Source organism: Cydia strobilella, chromosome 21, assembly GCF_947568885.1.
Source record: "Cydia strobilella chromosome 21, ilCydStro3.1, whole genome shotgun sequence".
Classification (NCBI taxonomy): Eukaryota; Metazoa; Arthropoda; class Insecta; order Lepidoptera; family Tortricidae; genus Cydia; species Cydia strobilella.
Window position 1 is genome coordinate 5720824 of NC_086061.1, and position 20615 is coordinate 5741438.

General features: G+C 38.1%; 1 protein-coding gene across 1 annotated transcript; it reads right to left on the reverse strand.

Annotated features, from left to right (window-relative positions):
- Nucleotides 1–1238: 1238 nt before the first annotated feature.
- Nucleotides 1239–18772, reverse strand: LOC134750837 (facilitated trehalose transporter Tret1-like). The gene is made up of 9 exons (XM_063686070.1): nt 18588–18772; nt 8965–9191; nt 8359–8425; nt 7707–7963; nt 7113–7242; nt 4236–4369; nt 3681–3776; nt 2756–2935; nt 1239–2287 (listed from the first exon to the last, which is right to left on the reverse strand). The coding sequence occupies exons 1-9, from the start codon at nt 18658–18660 to the stop codon at nt 1994–1996; spliced, it is 1458 nt and encodes a 485-aa protein (XP_063542140.1). The 5' UTR covers nt 18661–18772; the 3' UTR covers nt 1239–1993.
- Nucleotides 18773–20615: the final 1843 nt, after the last annotated feature.

A 20615-nucleotide genomic window follows, 5' to 3' on the forward strand; every position in this document is an offset into this window, starting at 1 on the left:
TAAATTCAATATACGCGATATAATCCGTTATCATAGTTTTATTTTATATGCAAGTTGTTAAAAGATTCTAAAAATTAAGAAAAGGCTTTTCAGGCAAATTTCACAAGAAATAAAGAAAGTTTCCATTTTGGAAATGGTAACTTTCGTTCCCCATATAATAATATGAAAGTTTTCGAAATTGTTCCTTGTGGAAATATCACAATTTTGGAAACTTTCTGACGGCAAAACAGTAGGTCAGTGTCTTAAAGGTGTGTAAATATATTTTTGGAATGATGGCTTGTAAACTCGGCTGTTTTCGTGTCTCGGCATCTAGTCACCTTCACCAAGATAAAGGAAGGGTTTTGGCCGATGGGTGTCAAAATTCCGGAGCTTTGCGGCCGTCTCCTGATGCCACGGGATTGGGGAAATTATACCTCAGAAATACATTACAGAACACTGCAGCCAAATAACACTAGACCCTACTCATAGTGTTGTTTCTGCCGGTGAGTTCAACGAGGGTGCGGAGTATTAGGGTCGGCAACGCGCATGTAACATTTCTCTTTATAAAGCAAAGTCCTTCGCCACGTCTGTCTGTTTGTATGTATGTATGTTCGCGATAAACTCAAAAACTACTTAACGAATTTTCATGCGGTTTTCACCTATCAATAGTGATTATTAAGGATGGTTCAGGTATATAATTTGTTAAGGTTTTGTGTAACCCGTGCGAAACCGGGGCAGGTCGTTAGTATTCAATAAGATCGTCTGAATGCATCACAGGCTATCTAAGTGGATGTTATGATCAGGTGTTTGGTTTATCAATTGTGCTTTGAAACCCTCGCAACGCTCAAGATTCTACTTTTAGAACCACTCGCTTGTGATCGTTTAGGCTTTGGAATCCTTGGCTTGCTCCCGAGTCGATATTAGCACGATGAGCAAACAGTAACTTTGCCCCCTTGTATAATAAATGACTATTTCCTAGGTATTATTATTAACAAGTATCAATGGCGGTTGTGAGGCAAAAAAACTTAGGTATTTTGTCCGTCGGCATTTTTTTTTGGATGTCTTGATACTTTTAAGAAAACGTTGAACTAAAAACTCACTTCGCTTTTGATTCAATCTCGCAATCCCTCTGTTTCTTGACCTGTGAAATAATTTGCGGTGGTATAGCTAACTATGTAACTAATGACTTTTTACATAAAGGAAAGTCAACACACATTTTAGTATTTTCTATTTTTAGCCAAACGACTCGTAACTATGTATGTACAATGATGTTAATCGTTAATATAATCTAAAAAACATTTAAGTATCTATCTAATACATCGATTCTAAACTTAACGAAATAGTTGAAATGCCTACTAAACTAATTAGTTTCGTTAGGTAATTACCTAAGAGTCCCCGGCAAGCTCGGCCGAATTTCACCTTCCCATACAAACGGAGTTTCGTTCTCATTTTAAATTTTAGATTTAGATTTAGTTTTATTTATTTCAGCTGGTGGTTTAAAACTACGTGTTGGATAAAATGAGAGCGTAACTACGGCTACGCTTGTATGAAGAACCAAGCTTACCGGGGACCCGTAACTGACAATTTGTGAGTTACAGTTAAAGTTTATATATTCACCTTGCAAAGTGTATGGTTACTATGTAAAGAAGAGACACTTTCTCTACAGATAGATTTTCGTAGGTACATTAACCCGCCACGCGCATAATTATATCGCTGTCAAACTCGTACAGTGACATTGACAACCGGCATCATGGGCGGGACAGCAATATAATTATGCGCGTGCAATAGAGATAGTAAGAGGCGGGTCAATGTACGAAAATCCATTTGGAAAGCGTCTCTGCTTTACTGTGGCTAAACACTGAAAATATACAACTTGTCTAACTTTCACTCGACTACAGACTGAAATTACATCTCATTCACTACCTACACATATTTCGGTATAGTAATCAAATTACTAAAGTCCACATCTACTTACTTTTCTAAACAAACAATAAATATTAACCTAAAAATTAACCTACAACCGCGTTACGTCAGGCGCTTCGCATCCCTTCACTTCTTTTCCACCATCTTCCTTTCCGCCATCTCGACCTTTCCCGCCAATCCTAGCGTATATCTGGTCTATGGTCTTCATCTTTGTCTCTGGCACGCAGATGACGATGTAGATGGTGCTGACAAGGCAAACGCCGGCGAATAGAAAGAAGACTGTGTGGAGACCGGCCAGTTCGGAGAGGGGGTGGAAGAAGCGAAGCTCGATCGAGACGAGGGCGCAGGCGAAGGCTATGACTAGGGAGGTTACGGTGCCGCGGAGCTGGAAAATAATGGGAATTATGAGCCAACGAAGTAGAATAACTATAGAAGTGTGGTTAGAGCTCAAAAATGACCCCACGTGTATTGTGGCGCAAGCGACCGACTCAAACTGTACTTGACAAAGATGTTTGATACCTATACATATATAATTTTATTTTAAGCAATCAAAACTGTTAGTCTGATCTCAAATGGTCCACATGATCGGACAAGCATCACTGATACATGTCAGATTAGTGTTAGTTGTGGACCATTTTTTGAAGTCAAAATTGACTAAGAGCTTCGTCTATATAGAGCACATATGATGTATATTCCGTCGCTGGTTAGATAAAATTGATAAACATAGATTGAGGTTTGAATGTATCTTCTGTTCCCGAAATTCAAAACTTTTGTACAACATCCTATCTTGCCGCATGCGAACCGGTTAATAAGAGAGCAAAAGGGAGTCAAAGCAAACATAGAGTAAAATTACTTGGAAGGAGAACATCTCTGTCATCACCACGAACGGCACTGGCTGTAGCCCGGCCGCATCACAGTAGATGCAGAGACACAGCGCCGCCACGGGCAGCCAGCCGCCGCCGCCCATAGCGAACCAGGCGCCCAGGAGACACATGGACACGCCGGACACGAAACATGTCACGCCTAGGAGCGGCTGAGGACAAAAGTATACACTGAATGAGGACAGATGCGCAATCTTTAACGGACATGGCGCTGCAATATGCCAAATCCAAAGAAAAATAAACAACAGACTACTATTTTTGGGTTCCTGAGAGTTAGAAGCATTTATTTAATCTGTGGGTTTTTAACCAAATGTTTCATTTATTTGGCGCAGCGGCGTAAGTTAAACTCTGATTTTTACTTCCCTGAATTTCTGGTAGTTTCATAAGCGCGTATAGAAAAGGTCGTATAGAATTACCTTAAATTGAAAAATAGCAATATTAATTTGAATTTGGAATGGCCAAGCACTGTATAGAATCTACCCGCGATTTCGTTTGCGTATACTTCTCTTCTCGTACCTCCTTCGCACTCGTATAAATTGCTATCTCGGTTGCTTGCGCATTGCTTAAAAAGTTTCCTATGTCCTGTTCCAGGTATTAAACTATCTGCGTGCTAAATTTTGTCGAAATCCGTTGACCCGTTTTTGCTTGATGGAGGAACAAACATCCAAACTAGAATGGTATTTGTATGTTTCTTTATAAAATAAAGGGATTCTCTAACATTAAAAAAATACTAAGCCTGCAAATTATTTATTCCTCGTCTTCCAAAACATTCCTTACCTGGTCTTATGCTTCGATTCTCCTGATCCAGTGATTTACCTTACCATATTCTTTGATTCTCGCATTTATCCCAGGATGCCATCGTTCGGGAGGAAAGGAGGAATTAAAAAATGTTGTTACCTTCCTCCCAGTCCTCTCCACCAAAGTGGAAGCCGTGACCGACCCGAACAGCTGCACGGCGCCCAGCACCGCCGCCTGCTGGTTGGCTGTCAGCACCTGCAACGATAAAAAGCGTCTCCGTGTAGGTTTGGGCAAAAATGCTTTCCTATCCGGCTGTTTTCCTATATAAGTCGCAATTTTCAAATAATTCTTGTAAAATTTTGTCAGCAAATTCGGTAATTATGCGGTAGTTTATGAATATTTTTTTAATTAAATAGGTTTACAGGACTTCTTGAAATCAGGTCAATGATGTCTCAAGGGTCCTGTGTGGGTAAGGTAAAATATGACAGCAGATAAGTTGATACGAGGGATAATGTCGTATGAAGTCGTAGAGTGTTTCAACGTACGTCTAAAGAGTGGTACCGCTGTGGTTGGCCTCGATGAAGATCTTGGAAGCGAAGTGGAGCAAGGCCAGACAGTCGCATAGTTCTCTGGCCAGGGTTATGGCGAGGAATATGCGAAAGGCGTGGATTCAGAGGTAGTACGTGTAATGACGAGAGAGGTGATGGTACACACCCAGTTGCCGCTGTGGTTGGCCTCGCTGAAGATCTTCGAGGCGAAGTGGAGGACGGCTAGGCATCCGCAGAGTTCTCTGGCCAGGGTTATGGTGAGGACTATGCGGAAGGCGCGGCAGGCGATGCGGTCTGACGCTGCGAAAGTAAAAGGATAATTGTATTTAGCACATAGGAAGGTAATCCATACTAATATTATAAATGCGAAAGTCTGTCTGTCTGTCTTTCTGTCTGTGTGTTCCCTCTTCACGCTTAAACCGCTGAATCGATTTGGATGAAATTTGGCATAGAGATAGGTTGAGTCCCTGAGAAGGACATAGGATAGTTTTTATCCCGAAAATCATCCCTTAAGAAAGTAAAAAGCGGGGTGGAATTGAGATAATTAATGAAGTGCCTGCTAATTTGTGTGCATAATATGTTCAAATTGAATTGCTATGAGATTTTTTCCAGGCGCTATACTTACTTTAGCTGCTGTTACTAAGTCCACGCAGACGAAGTCGCGGGCAAAAGATAGTACATACTTAAAAGTTAAGTGAGATAGTGAGTCACGCGGCTTTCAAACGCGCGCGCGTGTTTAAAGGGTTCGAACCACGGATGCCAAAACGTTTTTTAGAACATAAATCCTTTGATATACTATGTATACTATGTAACGAAATTAAAAATTCTCACTTAATCAACTCTACACATTCTGGAGTCAGACGTTTAATCCTACATGTTAAACGATCCACATAACCTTCGAAGGTATCAGTGTCAGGCGAATTCACTCAAAGAGTTATTTTTCGTGGCCTTTATGTAACACGGTCAATCGCTGCTGGTATCATTTGCTGTTACGAAGAAAGGTAACAAGGTCGTATATTACCATTGACTGTGCGATATAATTTCTCAAAATGTCCAAAATAAGCTGATCTCAAGATTAGTAGCAACTATCAATAATAGGAGAGCGTATTATACTGGTTACCGTTGAGCGATACCTGTGAATGTTTCCTATTTAATGATACACATTGTTAGCACTAATTGTTTGCACGATTCGTGGTGTCAATAGAAATGGAGATTTTGGTAGTCACGTGTTTTTGGTATTTATTTAGTGTCAATAATGTTGATTTAGGTCATCGCACACGTGATCGTCACGTGTCTTGCGCGTAGCCAACATGCCAATCGCTTACGCTCCGTAGCTATCGAAACGTACCTGTCACTGTCGTACTAATATGGAAAAGTGATAGAGACACAAAGCGTTTCGTTTTCGAAGCGATAGCAATTGTCACCTTGGCTAGGCCGGTAGTTTCCTACTGTTTAGTTCAGCAATCGCGGGCAAGATTAGGTACCTACTAGATACTAAATGATTTAGGTATTGCATACTTTGAAACTTCACACCAATCTAGAGCGAATGTGAGGCGATCGGGTGGTGAAACGAGCTTTTGAGGAAAAACCGACGAAGAAGAGTGGCGAGAAACTGCACAGGACCGGGATCGTTGGCGAGCAGTAGTGTTGGAGCCTGGAGGCCAAGACACACTTTGGGTCGCTGCGCCAGAGGAGTAAGTAAGTACCTATACCTAAATATGTTAAGACTTTCAAGGACTCATTTCACTAAATAAATAAAATGGTGTTTGCAATATGTAGTCTACGGAATGAAATGGAAAGTTGTTTGATTTGGAATGTCAATATAGACTGTAAAAAATCCTATAGAAATTAAATGTAAACAAAGAAATAAGGGACACTTTTACTTAAGCCTGTCTAACCGACCTTCGCGAGACACTGATATTGATTATATTCATTCTGACTGATAAAGAGGGAACACGCGTACTTGGGGACATTGTTCAGTTGATTTGGTGGTAATAAAGGAATACAGTAATTATTTTGAGGGGTATGTTTGACTACTTCTTTGATATAAAACTATCACCACCTACACCGCCTGTCGTTGGCTAACGCTGTAAAGGGTTCGAAACGTCGGGATGTATTATAAATTCAATATACGCGATATAATCGGTTTTCATACTTTTATTTCATGTGTAACTATCGCGGTAAGCGGTAACCGAAGACAATATTACTTCTTTGATATTTATTAAATCCCAAACGGCTTGATGAAGTCAAAGGTCTGTGTGAACTCCCTAGTTAACAATTGGCATACAGACCAGTAGCGCAGGATCCAGGAAAGCGCCGGAATCGCCGGATGCCAGGCTCAAGGGCTCTACAGATCTTGCAATAAATTGCATAAGATCTTCAATATAGGTACTTTATCGTTTAAGTATATATATATATATATGTAGGTGCAACGAATACGTCGAATCAAATGCAGCAATGTATCAAGAATAGCAAGCGATTTGTCAACGTCTATGGAGGAGCTCTTTGTTATATTTTTTATAATTTAATTAATATTTTGGGTCGCTGAGCCAACGGAGTTCAAGAGTACCAAAGTGGTAAGATCAAGATCAAGAATGCGAAGTCTGGGGCGGAGGGTATCAAGTAATAACAGACTCACCAAAAGTTTTGATGGCATAACTGAACTGGTTGTTCTTGTTCTGCTCGAATTCTATGAGAAGCATTTTCACCTCGCTGTCCACTGCCTTTGAGCTCTGACACCACCCCAGCTCCCCAAACCTCCTATATTAGACTTACCAAGAGTTTTGATAGAATATCTGAACTGGTTGTTCTTGTTCTGCTTAAAATTCTATGAGAAGCATTTTCACCTCGCGGTCCACTGCCTCTGAGCTCTGACACCACCAGCTCCCCAAACCTATAGTAGACTTACCAAGAGTTTTGATGGCATATCTGAACTGGTTGTTCTTGTTCTGCTCGAGTTCTATGAGAAGCATTTTCACCTCGCTGTTCACTGCCTCTGGGATCTGAAACCACCAGCTCCCCAAACCTCCTATAGTAGACTTACCAAGAGTTTTGATGGCATATCTGAACTGGTTGTTCTTGTTCTGCTCTAGTTCTATGAGGAGCATCTTTAGCTCGCTGTCCACTGCCCCTGAGCTCTGACAGCGTAGCCACCCCAGTGCTTCCCGAGCTTCCTGCACAAATATTATGAGTGTTGACAAAAATTAACCAAAAAAAACATATTCATATTCATTTAATCATTGCAGCAATTAAAAGCAAGACTAATTAGTACTTTTTAAAAGTAGCTACTTCGTAAGTACAGATCGATTTACTTGTAGTGAACGATATAAAAGAATGACTTCCATGTATGCATCACAGTGTGAGTGACCCTCGGTCACATCTCGGTCATATCGACCTGTATATATTTATGTAGGTATATTCCTATTGTACATTCGAAAAAATAACCTGTAGGTATCAAAAATTAAACCAAATATAATTGCGAGGTGAATATGTGTGACGCTTTCAAGCAAAAGGTCGGCAATTCTGAAAAGGTGGCATTGTCGGTTGTCGATAAGTAACAACCGACAATAAGTACCCCTTTGATTGAAAATGGCACATATAATGTAGTAATAGAAGATGTCGTTAAAACATATCTCACCTCAACCTTCCCACACTTTAACAAATACGACGGTGTTTCTGGCATCGTAGCGAACACCAACAAATGCACCAGCGGCACCGCCAGACAGATCCAAAGAACCGCGTGGTAACTTAAATATTCCCCCATGATATACACCACTAGGTTGCCCAGGTTTTGGCTGAGGACGACCAAGCTTCCGAGGGTCCCGCGGATGGAGTCTTCGCTTATCTCCTTGATGTAGAGTGGGGTGACCACGTATGAGCCACTGACTCCCAGGCCTGTCAATAATAAAAGTAACAATAGTAGAAAATTTAAAGGTGTTTGATGTTCCCTACCCGCTTCCCTACTCGAGACCTGTCAGAAACGAATGAGAATACCAGTTAAAAGTGTACGATGTTCCCTATCTGCATTATGACTACTGCCCAAATCGTTTTGTGGGAAGCCTAAACCAGAGTACGACGAGTATAGAATTTATTAGAAGATGATAATGGTTTTAAAGTACCAGTGTACCAAGGAGAAGTTTCTGATCTAGCCAAATTTCTATAGAAAATTTATCATAAATTTAAATTTAGAGCAAACAATGAACACATGTCAAGAACTTAACAGATAATACAAGCTTTATTAAATATTTCCTCTGCCTGTCTAATTAAAATGGGATAGGACAACAACAAACCTATAATGGCTCGCGCAGTGATGAGCGCCCATGTAGATGTTGAATATAATTTCAAACCCCAACATGCCTGAAAATATATTTAGAATCAAGTTCAAAATGTTTAAAATGGGGACATTAAGTACAAAGAAGATATAGAGAAACTTTCTTAGATTGAGAACCATCAGTTTAGATTAAAGAAGAAGCCTATTAAGATGTACGTATCCAACCACATCCGTGCTGCTTTTATTTATTTATTATTCGGAGAACAAACAGCTATCAGTTGCACAATAGTTATGGATGTAAGTAACTGAGAGCCAATTATAGGTTCTCACCAGTAGCCACAGGTTAACGACTTTCCTGACGACTCCAATCTTTCATTTCAGTAGTTACTTACAAAAAGAGAATTGGGTGGCAAATTAGCCATTTTAACTGAAATGCACAGCTTATTATACATGCTTACCTAATTTACAGTGAATGTTCATATAAGTACCTAAATATAAAGAGCCCGCATCGCGCAGTGATAAATCTATGAAGTTGCAATTTTCCAAAAGCTTGAGTGTCCGCTTAACATCACCTTAAAAATCCTATAAGTATACCTAGTGTATACAGTTAAGAGACGATACTCACAGCCATAGAGAAGGAAGTGAACATAAGCGCCCTCTTCCTTCCATAGTTATCCACGATGTATCCAAAGAGGAACACGGACGGCGTGCCCACCAGGTACACCACGGACGCCATCCACGACACCACGTCCGTGGATACGGACGCGGACAGGCTCGGGTCGTTGATGAGACGCGGACCCATCGGGGACAGCCAGCCGACCGCCATGCCGTACGAGAATACTGGGAGGACCACTGGAAAACAAATGAAGGTGAAACCTAAGTCTTAAACTGAGTGGACGCTCGAGGGCAAGTTGTATTTTAAGTTGTACAGTCGCCATCAGATATATCGGAGCGGCCGAGGTGTTTACAATATCTGAACACGCATTCTAACGCCTTGACAATAGAGGCGTGTTCAGATATTTGTGAGCGCCTTGGCCGCTCCGATATATCTGATGGCGACTGTACCACAAACTTGTATTTTAGATTTTTACATTATTGGCTCTCAGAATACGTGAAAATACAATACGTTAAAAAAGTGCCCTTAAAGTTTCATAATGTTTTTTGGTTAGTCCGCTTTCGGTCTAAGAAAGCTGTAACGTCAGCAAATAGGCCAGAAAAAAGGGTTTTTTTTTTCTCGGTAAGGTTGAAGAGGGCTCGTAATTCTGACATGCAAACATATTCAAAACTTCTACAACTTTAACGTTGTATGATTAAAGCAAAAAAATTTTTCCAAATCGTTAATATTCTATTGTTCACAGGAAAGACACCAGTTTTCCGAAATTATTATGAGCCAAATAGGCCTAAACTGAATTGTGGCACTTTTCGACCGTCCAATTAAAATCCAACATTAAAATCTTCCCGAAATTTGTTTACTAACAAATATTAATGTCAATAAAATGCACAAGCATCAATAACCATCAATTGGCTAACCTCATAAAGGCCACTTGTCGTCCTACGGGAAAACAACGTAATGAAATCTGGTCGGGAACAAATTCCAATGCTACATTGTCCCATTCACAAAGTTTAATTATTGCAACGTGCGGGGAATCACTGATGAAGAATGGAGATAGGTATGTAAGTATAGGGCTAAGGCTAAGGGCTTGGACTTGGAATTCATTGAGCACAAGTTTTCAAAGTTTCAAAAGACGTGTTCAAAAATGATATTGGCGTTATATTTGAGAATAACCAATATTATAAAACTAAATACCTACTTCTTCGATGAAGGTCGCACTGTGAAACGATGCCGTATTCTGCTTTTTGAAGATAACTTTTTACTGTCCTAACGAAAATCTATGAATTTTAGTAAGGATCTTAGGAATCTGTTTAGGACTATCCCTCCTAAATTTTACGAGTCTTTGTCAACAACATAAATAGTTATCATAGAAAGACGGCGTATCGGATATCAAGTATGGCGGCGTTCCATAGTGGGCCGCCGTGACCAGGGTGAGAGTTACGGCGTCAGCTTATTGTCAGACTTGAGCACTGGATGTCTTGGTTCTTTTTTCTTCCATTATATATAACACATTCAATGCCGAAAACCCGACTAGCGGGTATTTAATGGTTTCGTTTCCAGGCCGGACGCGTATTTACAAAAGCTAAACTATTTCAGTCACGCCTCAGATTATAATCGGGGAGCTTTTGTTTATGCATATTAGTTAACAATATCTATACCATTTCGGTAAAAAGTAGTCACTCAAATGGATTAGCTTTTTGCTTACATATTTTCAAATATTATTCACGACAAAACCTAGTCGAGTTTAGTAACGTCAGTATCGTTTGAATATGATATCTAAATTTTAATAATACTTATTTACTCAAATGGATTATTCCTAGCCACGGTTGGCAAATATTTGTACTTAACTGTCTATAAAATGGGAATCCAAAATTACACTAAATCAGTAGGTAGGTTAGGTTCGTTAGGTAGCTTTAAATGCCCGAAGGGCAAACCGCCCAGAAATAGGAGCCCCGCGAAGCGGGGCTCCGTCTAGTTAGCTGGAGTTCGTCGAACTGTTTCTTTAAAAAAAAAAATACTTCACAACGTAACTCAAACTGGCTGTAATCCTGGAATACAAGCATCGTTTGGGAGAGCTGAATAGATATAGTAGACAAAATAATCTTCGTAGTTTACCCAATGAACCTAATTTCATGACTACTAAGAATAATAATGTATATGGTAATAGGACTTGGTCCTCATACGTGCCAAAAACTCTAAACAGCTTTCCCAGAGATGTAATTGAAGATATAATTAAGAAACCTAGTAATATTAAGGCTATTGTTAAAAAAGCGCTGATAAACATAAATGTATAAATGTGTAAAATATTTAATTAAAATTTAATAATGTAAGCAGGGGTTGCATCCCCATATCCCTTAGCCCATATAATCTTAAAAATATAAGATTGGAGCTAGGAATGTTGTAATTCTTGTTCTTTATAAAAATAAACAGTTAAAATTTTAAATTTTTTTTAACTAGACGGAGGGGCTCCTATTTCTGGGCGGTTTGCCCTTCGGGCATTTGAAGCTACCTAACGAACCTAACCTACCTACCTATTGATTTAATGTAATTTTGGATTCCCATTTTGTAGCCAGTTACAAAACTTATTTACCAAACAATTCCACTCTGGCCCAATTCGTAACTGGCTACATACAAGGAATTTTAAATTCCTGTTTTGTAGCTAGTTACCAAATTTAGTTACCAAGCGGTAACACGCTGGCCCAATACGTAACCGGCTTCAAATTAACTGGGAATCTTGATTCCCATTTTGTAGCTGGTTACAAAATTTTGGTTACCAAACGGTACTAAAGGGAGTACTCGTACCTATCAACTGAAATAATTCTAAAAGTAAAAAAAAATCTTAGGCATTGTTAAGTAATTTGCATGAACGGTAATTTATTTAATACAATCGGAGTCGTTACTAAAATATGATTCAAATTTTAGATCGCAACAGACTAGCATTTGTAGTAACAATATCCGTATGAATTTAGTTAATAAAGTCTACGATTTCAGTAAATTTCTATACTATAATAGATTAGGGTTTTGTTAAGTTTTATCCAAACAAAAGCTAATCTAGTTCAGTTCGCATCTGAACCATATCAGTATAGCCTTTGTAAATACGCAGCCCGCACGACCCGATAGTCGGGATCGTTGTACTACAGCTTTATATATGACTAAATTTGTGTGGCCTGGCGCGGATGTCTTGTGTGGCTGGGTGGCAATGAATGTGTTAATTAATTAATGTTGTACTCTAGGTAGGTAGGTACCAGCTTATCGGACCTAAGGGATTTCAATGATAGAAAAATAATCTTTGAAAAAATCAAACCTGCGCTACGCTCATGTCAACCCTATTACTCAACAACATGTGCAAAAACAAACCAAGACCCACGTGACCCTTCCGTTTAATAACTTATTAAGGAAGTAACGAAGGAGCTAGTTCAGTTTAGACTGGTTCCTTAATAGGCAGATCAATTGGGCAGTGTAAATATTGCAACCAACTTATATCTGCAGTTGTTTCGCAGTTGCGTCGGTACATTTTGTGCGGAGCTTTTCGAAGGTTCGGCGGTCGGAATCAGGAGTATCAGGACATTTCTAGATGAATCAGAGTCATGTCTCTTTCAGTGTAAGGCCTGAGTGGACGCTCGAAGCGGAGCGTTCGGCGGGGCGTACAGCGTGGCGTCGGGCTCACAAATGATTTGAGCAGCGTGCACTAAGGCCGCTCCTATACCTTTGCATTTGTTTAACATGCACGCCGCACACCCCGCTCCCTTGCACGACCAACTCGAGCGTCCACTCAGGCCTTACACTCAGCGTCTCATTAACCTCTAACGATTGCTACACTGATTATTTCATTAATTTTAAAAATAAAACAATGACACTACTCACTATAAGCAAAGATAGATATAACTCCGTAAGAGATGGATACAGTCTAAGGAAAAAACGTGCCTCGAAAATCAAGAAAATTTTATTCTCGTTCAGAGGGCGCTACTAGTTTTGGCCTACAGTCGTATAGATGGCGTTGACGGTTTCGTTTGTTATTTAACAATTTTAACGCATATCAGTAAAAGAACATGGGTCAAAATCATAAAAATAATTAATGCAAATTAAAAAAATCATTTATCTATATTTAAATACATTCTATCGTATTTTTATAAATCTTCATTTTTAGTTTTAAAGTGTGTCGACAGATGGCAGTGAATTTACTGGGGTTACAAAATTTACTATGACAGTACTGTACCGCTCTAGTATAAGTTACTCTATGCTATTAGTTAACTTTTTAGATATCTATTATAACTAATTACGAAATAATATAATATCTTGGGTACACTCGGTACATTACACGATTACATTTATGGTGTATGAAGGAGGTGGAAATATTCGTTGCAGGCGGGTAATTCTCGGTAACTCAGTTGGTGGAGCGGCGGCCACAGGGCAGCAGATAACGAAATTTTCCAATTTCCAATATCAAGAACACAAAGACGACATTTCCATAAATGTTGAGAATAATATGTACCTATGTATTTTAATGTAGGTAAAACCGTGACTAACCTACCCCAATTACTCAGTTACTCTTAAGTATATTATAACAGATGTTACACAATTAATTGACAAATAATGAGACCAGAGTATTCATTTCCAAAGCAGGTCATGTCGATTTCATTAATTTATTATTTCCCTACCTACTATAGATACCTATACATAAGTTACAACTTAAAAATGTGGTGTGTGCAGGGCCGGATTTAGGGGAGGGCAACCGGGGCTACTGTTCCAGGCCTCCACAATTTGGGGCCAGGGGGCCTCCACTCCTTTGTTGCCCCGGGGCTTCCAGACCTCTAAATCCGGCCCTGGGTGTGTGTATTTTAAACGGATGTAGCTGAAACGTTCAGCCGTGCGATTGGCTACCCTGCTGAGGTCGAGGGTTCAAATTCTGACTGGTACCAAAAACTAGGCTTTATTTGTCAAAAGTAAGGTAAGACAAATCAGGGATAATCATTACGACAAAGCCTATATTTTCTCAAGAAAAGGTAATGGTAACAGTTCTCGCAAAAGTGCCTTCGCCAAATCCTGGGATAGGAGGGCCAAGCAGGCTCCAGGGTCTACCCATTAGGAGAGGGCCAAGATGAAAACTCTCAAACCTTATTTTTTGGCTCTTGCCGAGCTGAAGAGACTGTTTTTGTTCTTTGGATTGGATTTGGATCCGCATGCCGCATGTTCGCATGCGGAGTTTTCGTTATATTACCGGCGCGGCGTGCGAAGCCACATTAGTGTAAAGATCTTAATTGGAATAACACATGATTAATATGGGTTAGTTATTACTTTTTAATGTTATTTTTATTATACATATTCACTGATATCTATCTATGGTAATGTAGAATTCGGGAAATCAATTAAAAGCGTGTGCCAGCCAGATTGGCTTATCGATTGTTTAAATTAAAACACCGCTTAAATAAATACTTCGTTCATGAATACTCAACAAAATGAGATATTTAATAATACCTTAATAGGCTGAGATACCACAAGTAATTACTGCACCTATCAGTACTTTAATATGACGTAAATAAGAGATTTGCCATTTTGTACTCTTTTGGACAGGTGAATCGGGGTTAAAGAGGCTACGACATTCCATACATACCTACACATTTATTTAAATTTCAAAATATCTCAGAAAGCTTTATCTGTTTGACAGATATTACTTGTCATTCTACACATGTCATTATAAAATCACGGGTAATTAAGATTTTTTCCTCCCTTATCGAAAAAAGCAGATCATTATCATCATCGTACCTATCAGACGAAAAACGTCTACCGCTGCCTCTCGATGTGCAATCATCATGACAATGACTAGTGGCTAACTAGGTACTTACCTCCACTGCGATTTTGACCAAATAATCGGTCCACCTTAAGAACAAAAGGATGCAGAAAAATGCGAGTGTTTCAGAGGGAATCCCGTTGTTTGATATAATTAATGAAAGTCATAATGTAATGATTGTCAGATTATCATTAGTCATAACTGAAACCGTTAACATTTCAGGATTTGTGTGAGGTTATCCTGTAGATAGGTTAGGTTAGGTTTGTTTTATGGCAATCCTGAAAAGTTACGCGTTTCTGAGAAAACCCAAATTATAACTAACGAAAATTCAGACAAAAAATACATTATGACTTGAAACTTTACGAGAAACAATAGAGACCCGTTTCAGACTATCAGGTGCATACGATGCCTGCCGCTGATGTATTAAGCTCTCTGATTGACCTGCGTGCAGTTTAGATTGATGAAACATTAGAATTATGTGCAGTCGGTTCCCTAACATAAGTATCCGCTTTCCTATACAGCTAGTTAGGCGAAGTTTAACAAATTATATGGTTACAATAGTAATTCTGGTCTAAGATTTGTATTCTTGATCATTTCACCAAAATTATCATACACAGCCTAGTTACTTTTAGAATGCACAATTTGGATAGCGATATCAATACTATCGAAATAAATCATTATCATGTTAAGTACGTCAGCTGAAATGCATCCACTTGGACTAATGATTCCTCAATTATCCGTTGCAATTGCAGGAAAATAAAATAAAATAAAAAATAAATTAATTCAACCATTTCCTGTGATTTTGACAACAGAGTCGGTCAAGCTTAGAAATAACACATGACTGCAGAAATCTGCAATAGGATCTCAGTCTAACACGTGCATTATTGCGATGCATTGTGGCGCTGCTTGCGGTTGATTGATAGCCCTCTGATTGACCTGCGTTCAGTTTAGATTGATGACAATGCATATTTACAGTTATTTTACATTAGTCTTCACAATATGGAAGTTGGGATGATAAACGGGATATTAAATCACATTTAGAGACGGGTCTATCGCGAATTTATTTTGTTACCTTTATTTACCGACTATTATGTGTAGTGGGTGGTTTGAAAATGTGATGTCTACCTCGAACTTTAAATGAACTTTTCGTGGGGTAGTCACACAAATCTCTGTTTTGACATTTTGCTGGGACGTCAGTTAGCCGCGACCACGACCAGTGAAACCTGTCCCCCGTCCCTAAATGTGATTTAATATGTGTTCAAACCGCGAAAGTTTTAAATGATAAACGGGATGCCATAGAAACTGGCTTTACGATAAAATTAACAAAACTTAAAAGAAAAGAGCGTACTCCCATCTTAAAGGCCAGAAGCGCACATACAACCCCTCTGGTGTTGCAGGCGTCCATGGGCGAAGGTAATCGCTTACCACCAGGCGATTATTCTGCTCGTTTGCCTCCTACATCATACGACAAAAATACTGAAGTGACATTTCGGTTGTTCTAATTTGTCCACCTTATGTGTTACTTCAGTACAAAATTAACGGGATTTGAGTATATCGTCTTTACGGGCTAAGGGCACCCCGGGCCGTCCTCAAGGGGCCCCGGGCCCTATATATGCCCGGGCATAATAAATAGAAGAGCACAGTAGAAAAAATTAAATTTAATTCGCTCTCTTTACTTTCTAAAAGGGCCCCAAATTCTTAGTAAAATATTGCTAATACTCTTCCTACTTTACTTATGGGTCGTTGTTGCCTGAAAATAAATGATTTTGGGTCCCAGCATAGTTTAAGACCGACTTGAATTTGGGTACCTGTACCTAATACCTAGTAACTTGGATAACCGAACAGTCGCTTTAGTATCACTACACCTTATGAAACAAAGTCTCCGGCCGTGTCTGTCTGTTTGTGTGTATGTATGTAAGTTCGCGATAAACTCAAAACGTTATGATCGGATTTTCATGCGGTTTCCACATATCAATATAATGATTATTGAGGAAGGTTATGGTGTATAATTTGTTTAGGTTGTGTGTAACCCGTGCGAAGCCGGGGCGGGTCGTTGGGATACAAAATAGTAGCGCCTTATGATTCGGATTATGTTCCGAAGAAGATGCCATAAGGATACATATACCTTGACAAAAGTTTGAACATACTATGATAAAAATATGATAAATTTGTTAACTGCTTGAAAAATTATTTAACGAGTAATTGTTTTTATTCTATACAAGAATATTTTGATTGTAATAAATACCATAAATAGACATATAAGTAATACATAGCTTAGATAGGTATAACTTTTGTGTAATGTTATCTCTGTGTTTAATTTACATATGTATTAGTTTAGAGTAGATAGATAAAATTGCAATACCCTTACAGGGTGTCATGTTGTGATACATTATCGATTAAGAACATCTGTAATTTTACCAATGTGAAAGCAATAAATATATATATATACTAGTAACCCTAAAAATCCAGCATTCCAAAAGCGCTCATTACATTCCTTATACCAAAACCTAACGTGGGCCATTACCCCCTTAATGCTGTTTCTACAGCATAACCTTCCCTTTCCTCTGCACGAGTTTTATCTATCTTATACTGACGTTCCTTAAAATGGTCCTACTTTGCTCCTTGGTGGGTAACCATGATCCAATTTAAAAAAAAAACTGTTCCGTACTTTTTTAGTATTTGTTATAACAGCAACAGAAATACATCATCTGTGAAAATTTCAACTGTCTAGCTATCACGGTTCATGAGATACAGCCTGGTGTCAGACGGACAGACGGACAGCGGAGTCTTAGTAATAGGGTCCCGTTTTTACCCTTTGGGCACGGAACCCTAAAAAGTACGTCTAATATATTCAAACATAATATTTCTATATTATTATGTATATACTCAAATAAACTAAATTGTATATATATTTTAAATTGCTACGTTAGTCATAAAATTAATCTGTCTTTTTGGCGGGGCCTATTAATTTGGCGCACAATGGGGTAACTTTGCACCCCTAAGTAAACTATAGATAGAAGCAAAAATACCCTAAACAATGGGTATCTTGTGCTCCTTATTCATAGCTTCGTTTTATATAAAACAACATTTCATAAAGTTGATTTACCGATAAAATATGTTATATAAGATGTTCTTCTTGATATTCAATTCGTCTGAATATGTAATAATGAACAGTAAAAAAAAATTGGAGCAAAGTAGGACCATTTTACGGTTTCTAAAAAACCCTGACAATCCCCAAGTCCCCCCGCAATCCTGACAAAGGACTCCAAATCCTGACATGTAAGGGAAAATCCTGACGTATGGCAACCCTATACGAAGACAACGGGACATCCCGGATGCGTTCGAAAGCGATTGTAAGAGGTTGCAACGCAAATTTACGAATTTATTTGCTCAGCAGTGAGACACAATTAGGCTACCAAAAAAACCTGATATATTGCGTAAAATCTTGAAAATTAGGTAGGTACGTATATACCAACTTTTTCGAATCACGGGAATCGAGTGTTAGAAATCAAAGCTTCAGGTTGTTTTAACTGACTGCGGCGAAGCCAAAACAGGAGGGTTATGGATATGACAGGTATACATGGCCGTCCCTGTGGCTGAACACATTTGAATTAAGTAATGTTGTCGTAAATATATAAATATGTGCGAGTATCACTGAATACGTAAAAATATAAAAAAAACTAAATGGCTGATTTTCAGTGAAGAAACTTCTGTGAAAAAAAATCGCTATACAAATAAAGAGTATAAATAATTAATAACAATTGAAAAAATTACTTAATTGTTTGCACTATTATATTGTATTTTTTTTTTCCTAAAGTAAGAAAAAAATATTTAAAAAAAAACTTACTTAAAGAAGCCATAATCACTTGATTAATCCTGCTCCCTTCAGAGCAATATTTCTTCACCGTATACTTTAACATTTTACTTTTTTTATACACTCAAATTTAAAAACATGAAAAATGACTGACCGCGCGCAAAACGAAAAGTTAAAAAAAATCGAATTTTAAACAATTGCCGCGCGCGACCGCTACTGTATTCCGTACGCGAGTGAGAGCGTTATGGCGGGACAAGCTTTTGTCACAATAAAGCTAAGCTACTCGTATAATATCTACAGTAGCGGCAAAAAATCTATCATATTCCTATTTTCTGGAAGGCTGAATGCCTATAAATGTATATATACTTACGCCAACAGCAGCACGTGGCAAAAGGCAGCCACGTTAGCACAATGCGGATTGGGGACTACACACACATCAATTAATGTATGTTATAAATATTGAATTTCTTATATGAAAACACTCAAAAGCGAATCTTACCAACAATAAAACCTAGATGAAATCGAATCATTACTTTACAATTTAATACCCACCGGACTACCGCGAAAAATCGGGCAAACTAATTATTTTAAAAATGTACCCTAGGTTGATCTAATTGTCGTTTTCATACGTCCCTATATTGTAAATTTCATCGAAATCACTAGAGCCGTTTTTGAAATATAACAAAAAAAAAGTGCAAATGTATCTGAAAAAATATGTTAAATTATTTTCCGCTACTGTAGGTATCAAAAGGAAAAATAAAAATAATCAGTCTTATTTTATTATACTTTTCCTTTTGGTTTTTTATTGTTATTTGCGAACGGAGATGAAATTGCAGGAAAGAGTTAAGTACTGAAAATTAGTTATCGCGATAGAGCTAGTTGATTTAATTTAGTTATAGTTATAATTAGTAACAGCCTAAATATAATACTAAGGGATACCAGTCTTTGAACCTTTTTGAGGCTTTTACCAATGAATAAAGCAATTGTCTAAATCCCAAAATTATGGGTCCGCAGCAAGCTCGGGTTTCCATACAAACGTAGTTACGCTCTCGTTTAAAAATTGTTCTGAAAATTTGTATACTTACTCGTACAATAGAATAAGGTATATCTATATCTGTAATTAGTTTATATAGCTTCAGATACCATAATTAAATAAAAAAATACAGCGAATTTAAGTTTTTCATACAAAGCAAAAAATGCTCTATTTCGTTTGTTTTATAAGCTGGAGGTATATAAAATACAGGCATAGATATACCTCACTTGTCATTGTATATGCAAAGTGTCATTACAATCCAACACGTAGTTTGAAAATGAAAACGAAATTCCGTTTGTACGGAAAGATGAAATTCTGCTGAAATGTTGCTGCGGACTCTTAAAGCTAAGGATACATTCTGATGTAAACCTACTTAACCTACTAATGTATTAGGTTTTTTTGTGGAAATATAGCGTAAGTACAAGAAAATGTTCCTCCTTTTGCCCGCCAGTCGCATTGGCAAAACATTGTCTAAATTGTATATTCAATTTAATTAAATATGTAAATTATTATCTATTTAGTATCTTAAATACACGCGGCTGTATTTATTACCTACTTCATTCTTGCAACACAAATAATAATTAATGCTTTGTAAATAAGCTGGCGTTAATTAATGGATAAAAATAATTTATTCCAGAAACATAAAGTAATTTTATCATAAATCCTCTATGATGCGTTCAAAAACTGCAAATTACGGCCAACATAAAGATAAAGTACCTATTTCGTTTGAATAAATTTCATCTGTGAAAATGTTATTAGGTAAGTTAAGTATTTAATTTAATGACATTCACATTTCGAAAATATCTTAATCTAAAAAACAAAGGAATTTGATTTGACCTAGGGAATGGAAACCGGTAAATAATTGTTGAGAAATTACTGGTAAACCTACGTAAACCGTTAATTACCGGTATTTCTCATAATGTTTGTGTCCGTTCGTCCCTAAATATAGAGCCCTACGGCTACCACGAGTTGACACTTGATATTTACGTTAGCGTCTGCGTGAACTCTATCGCATTATTCGAATATTC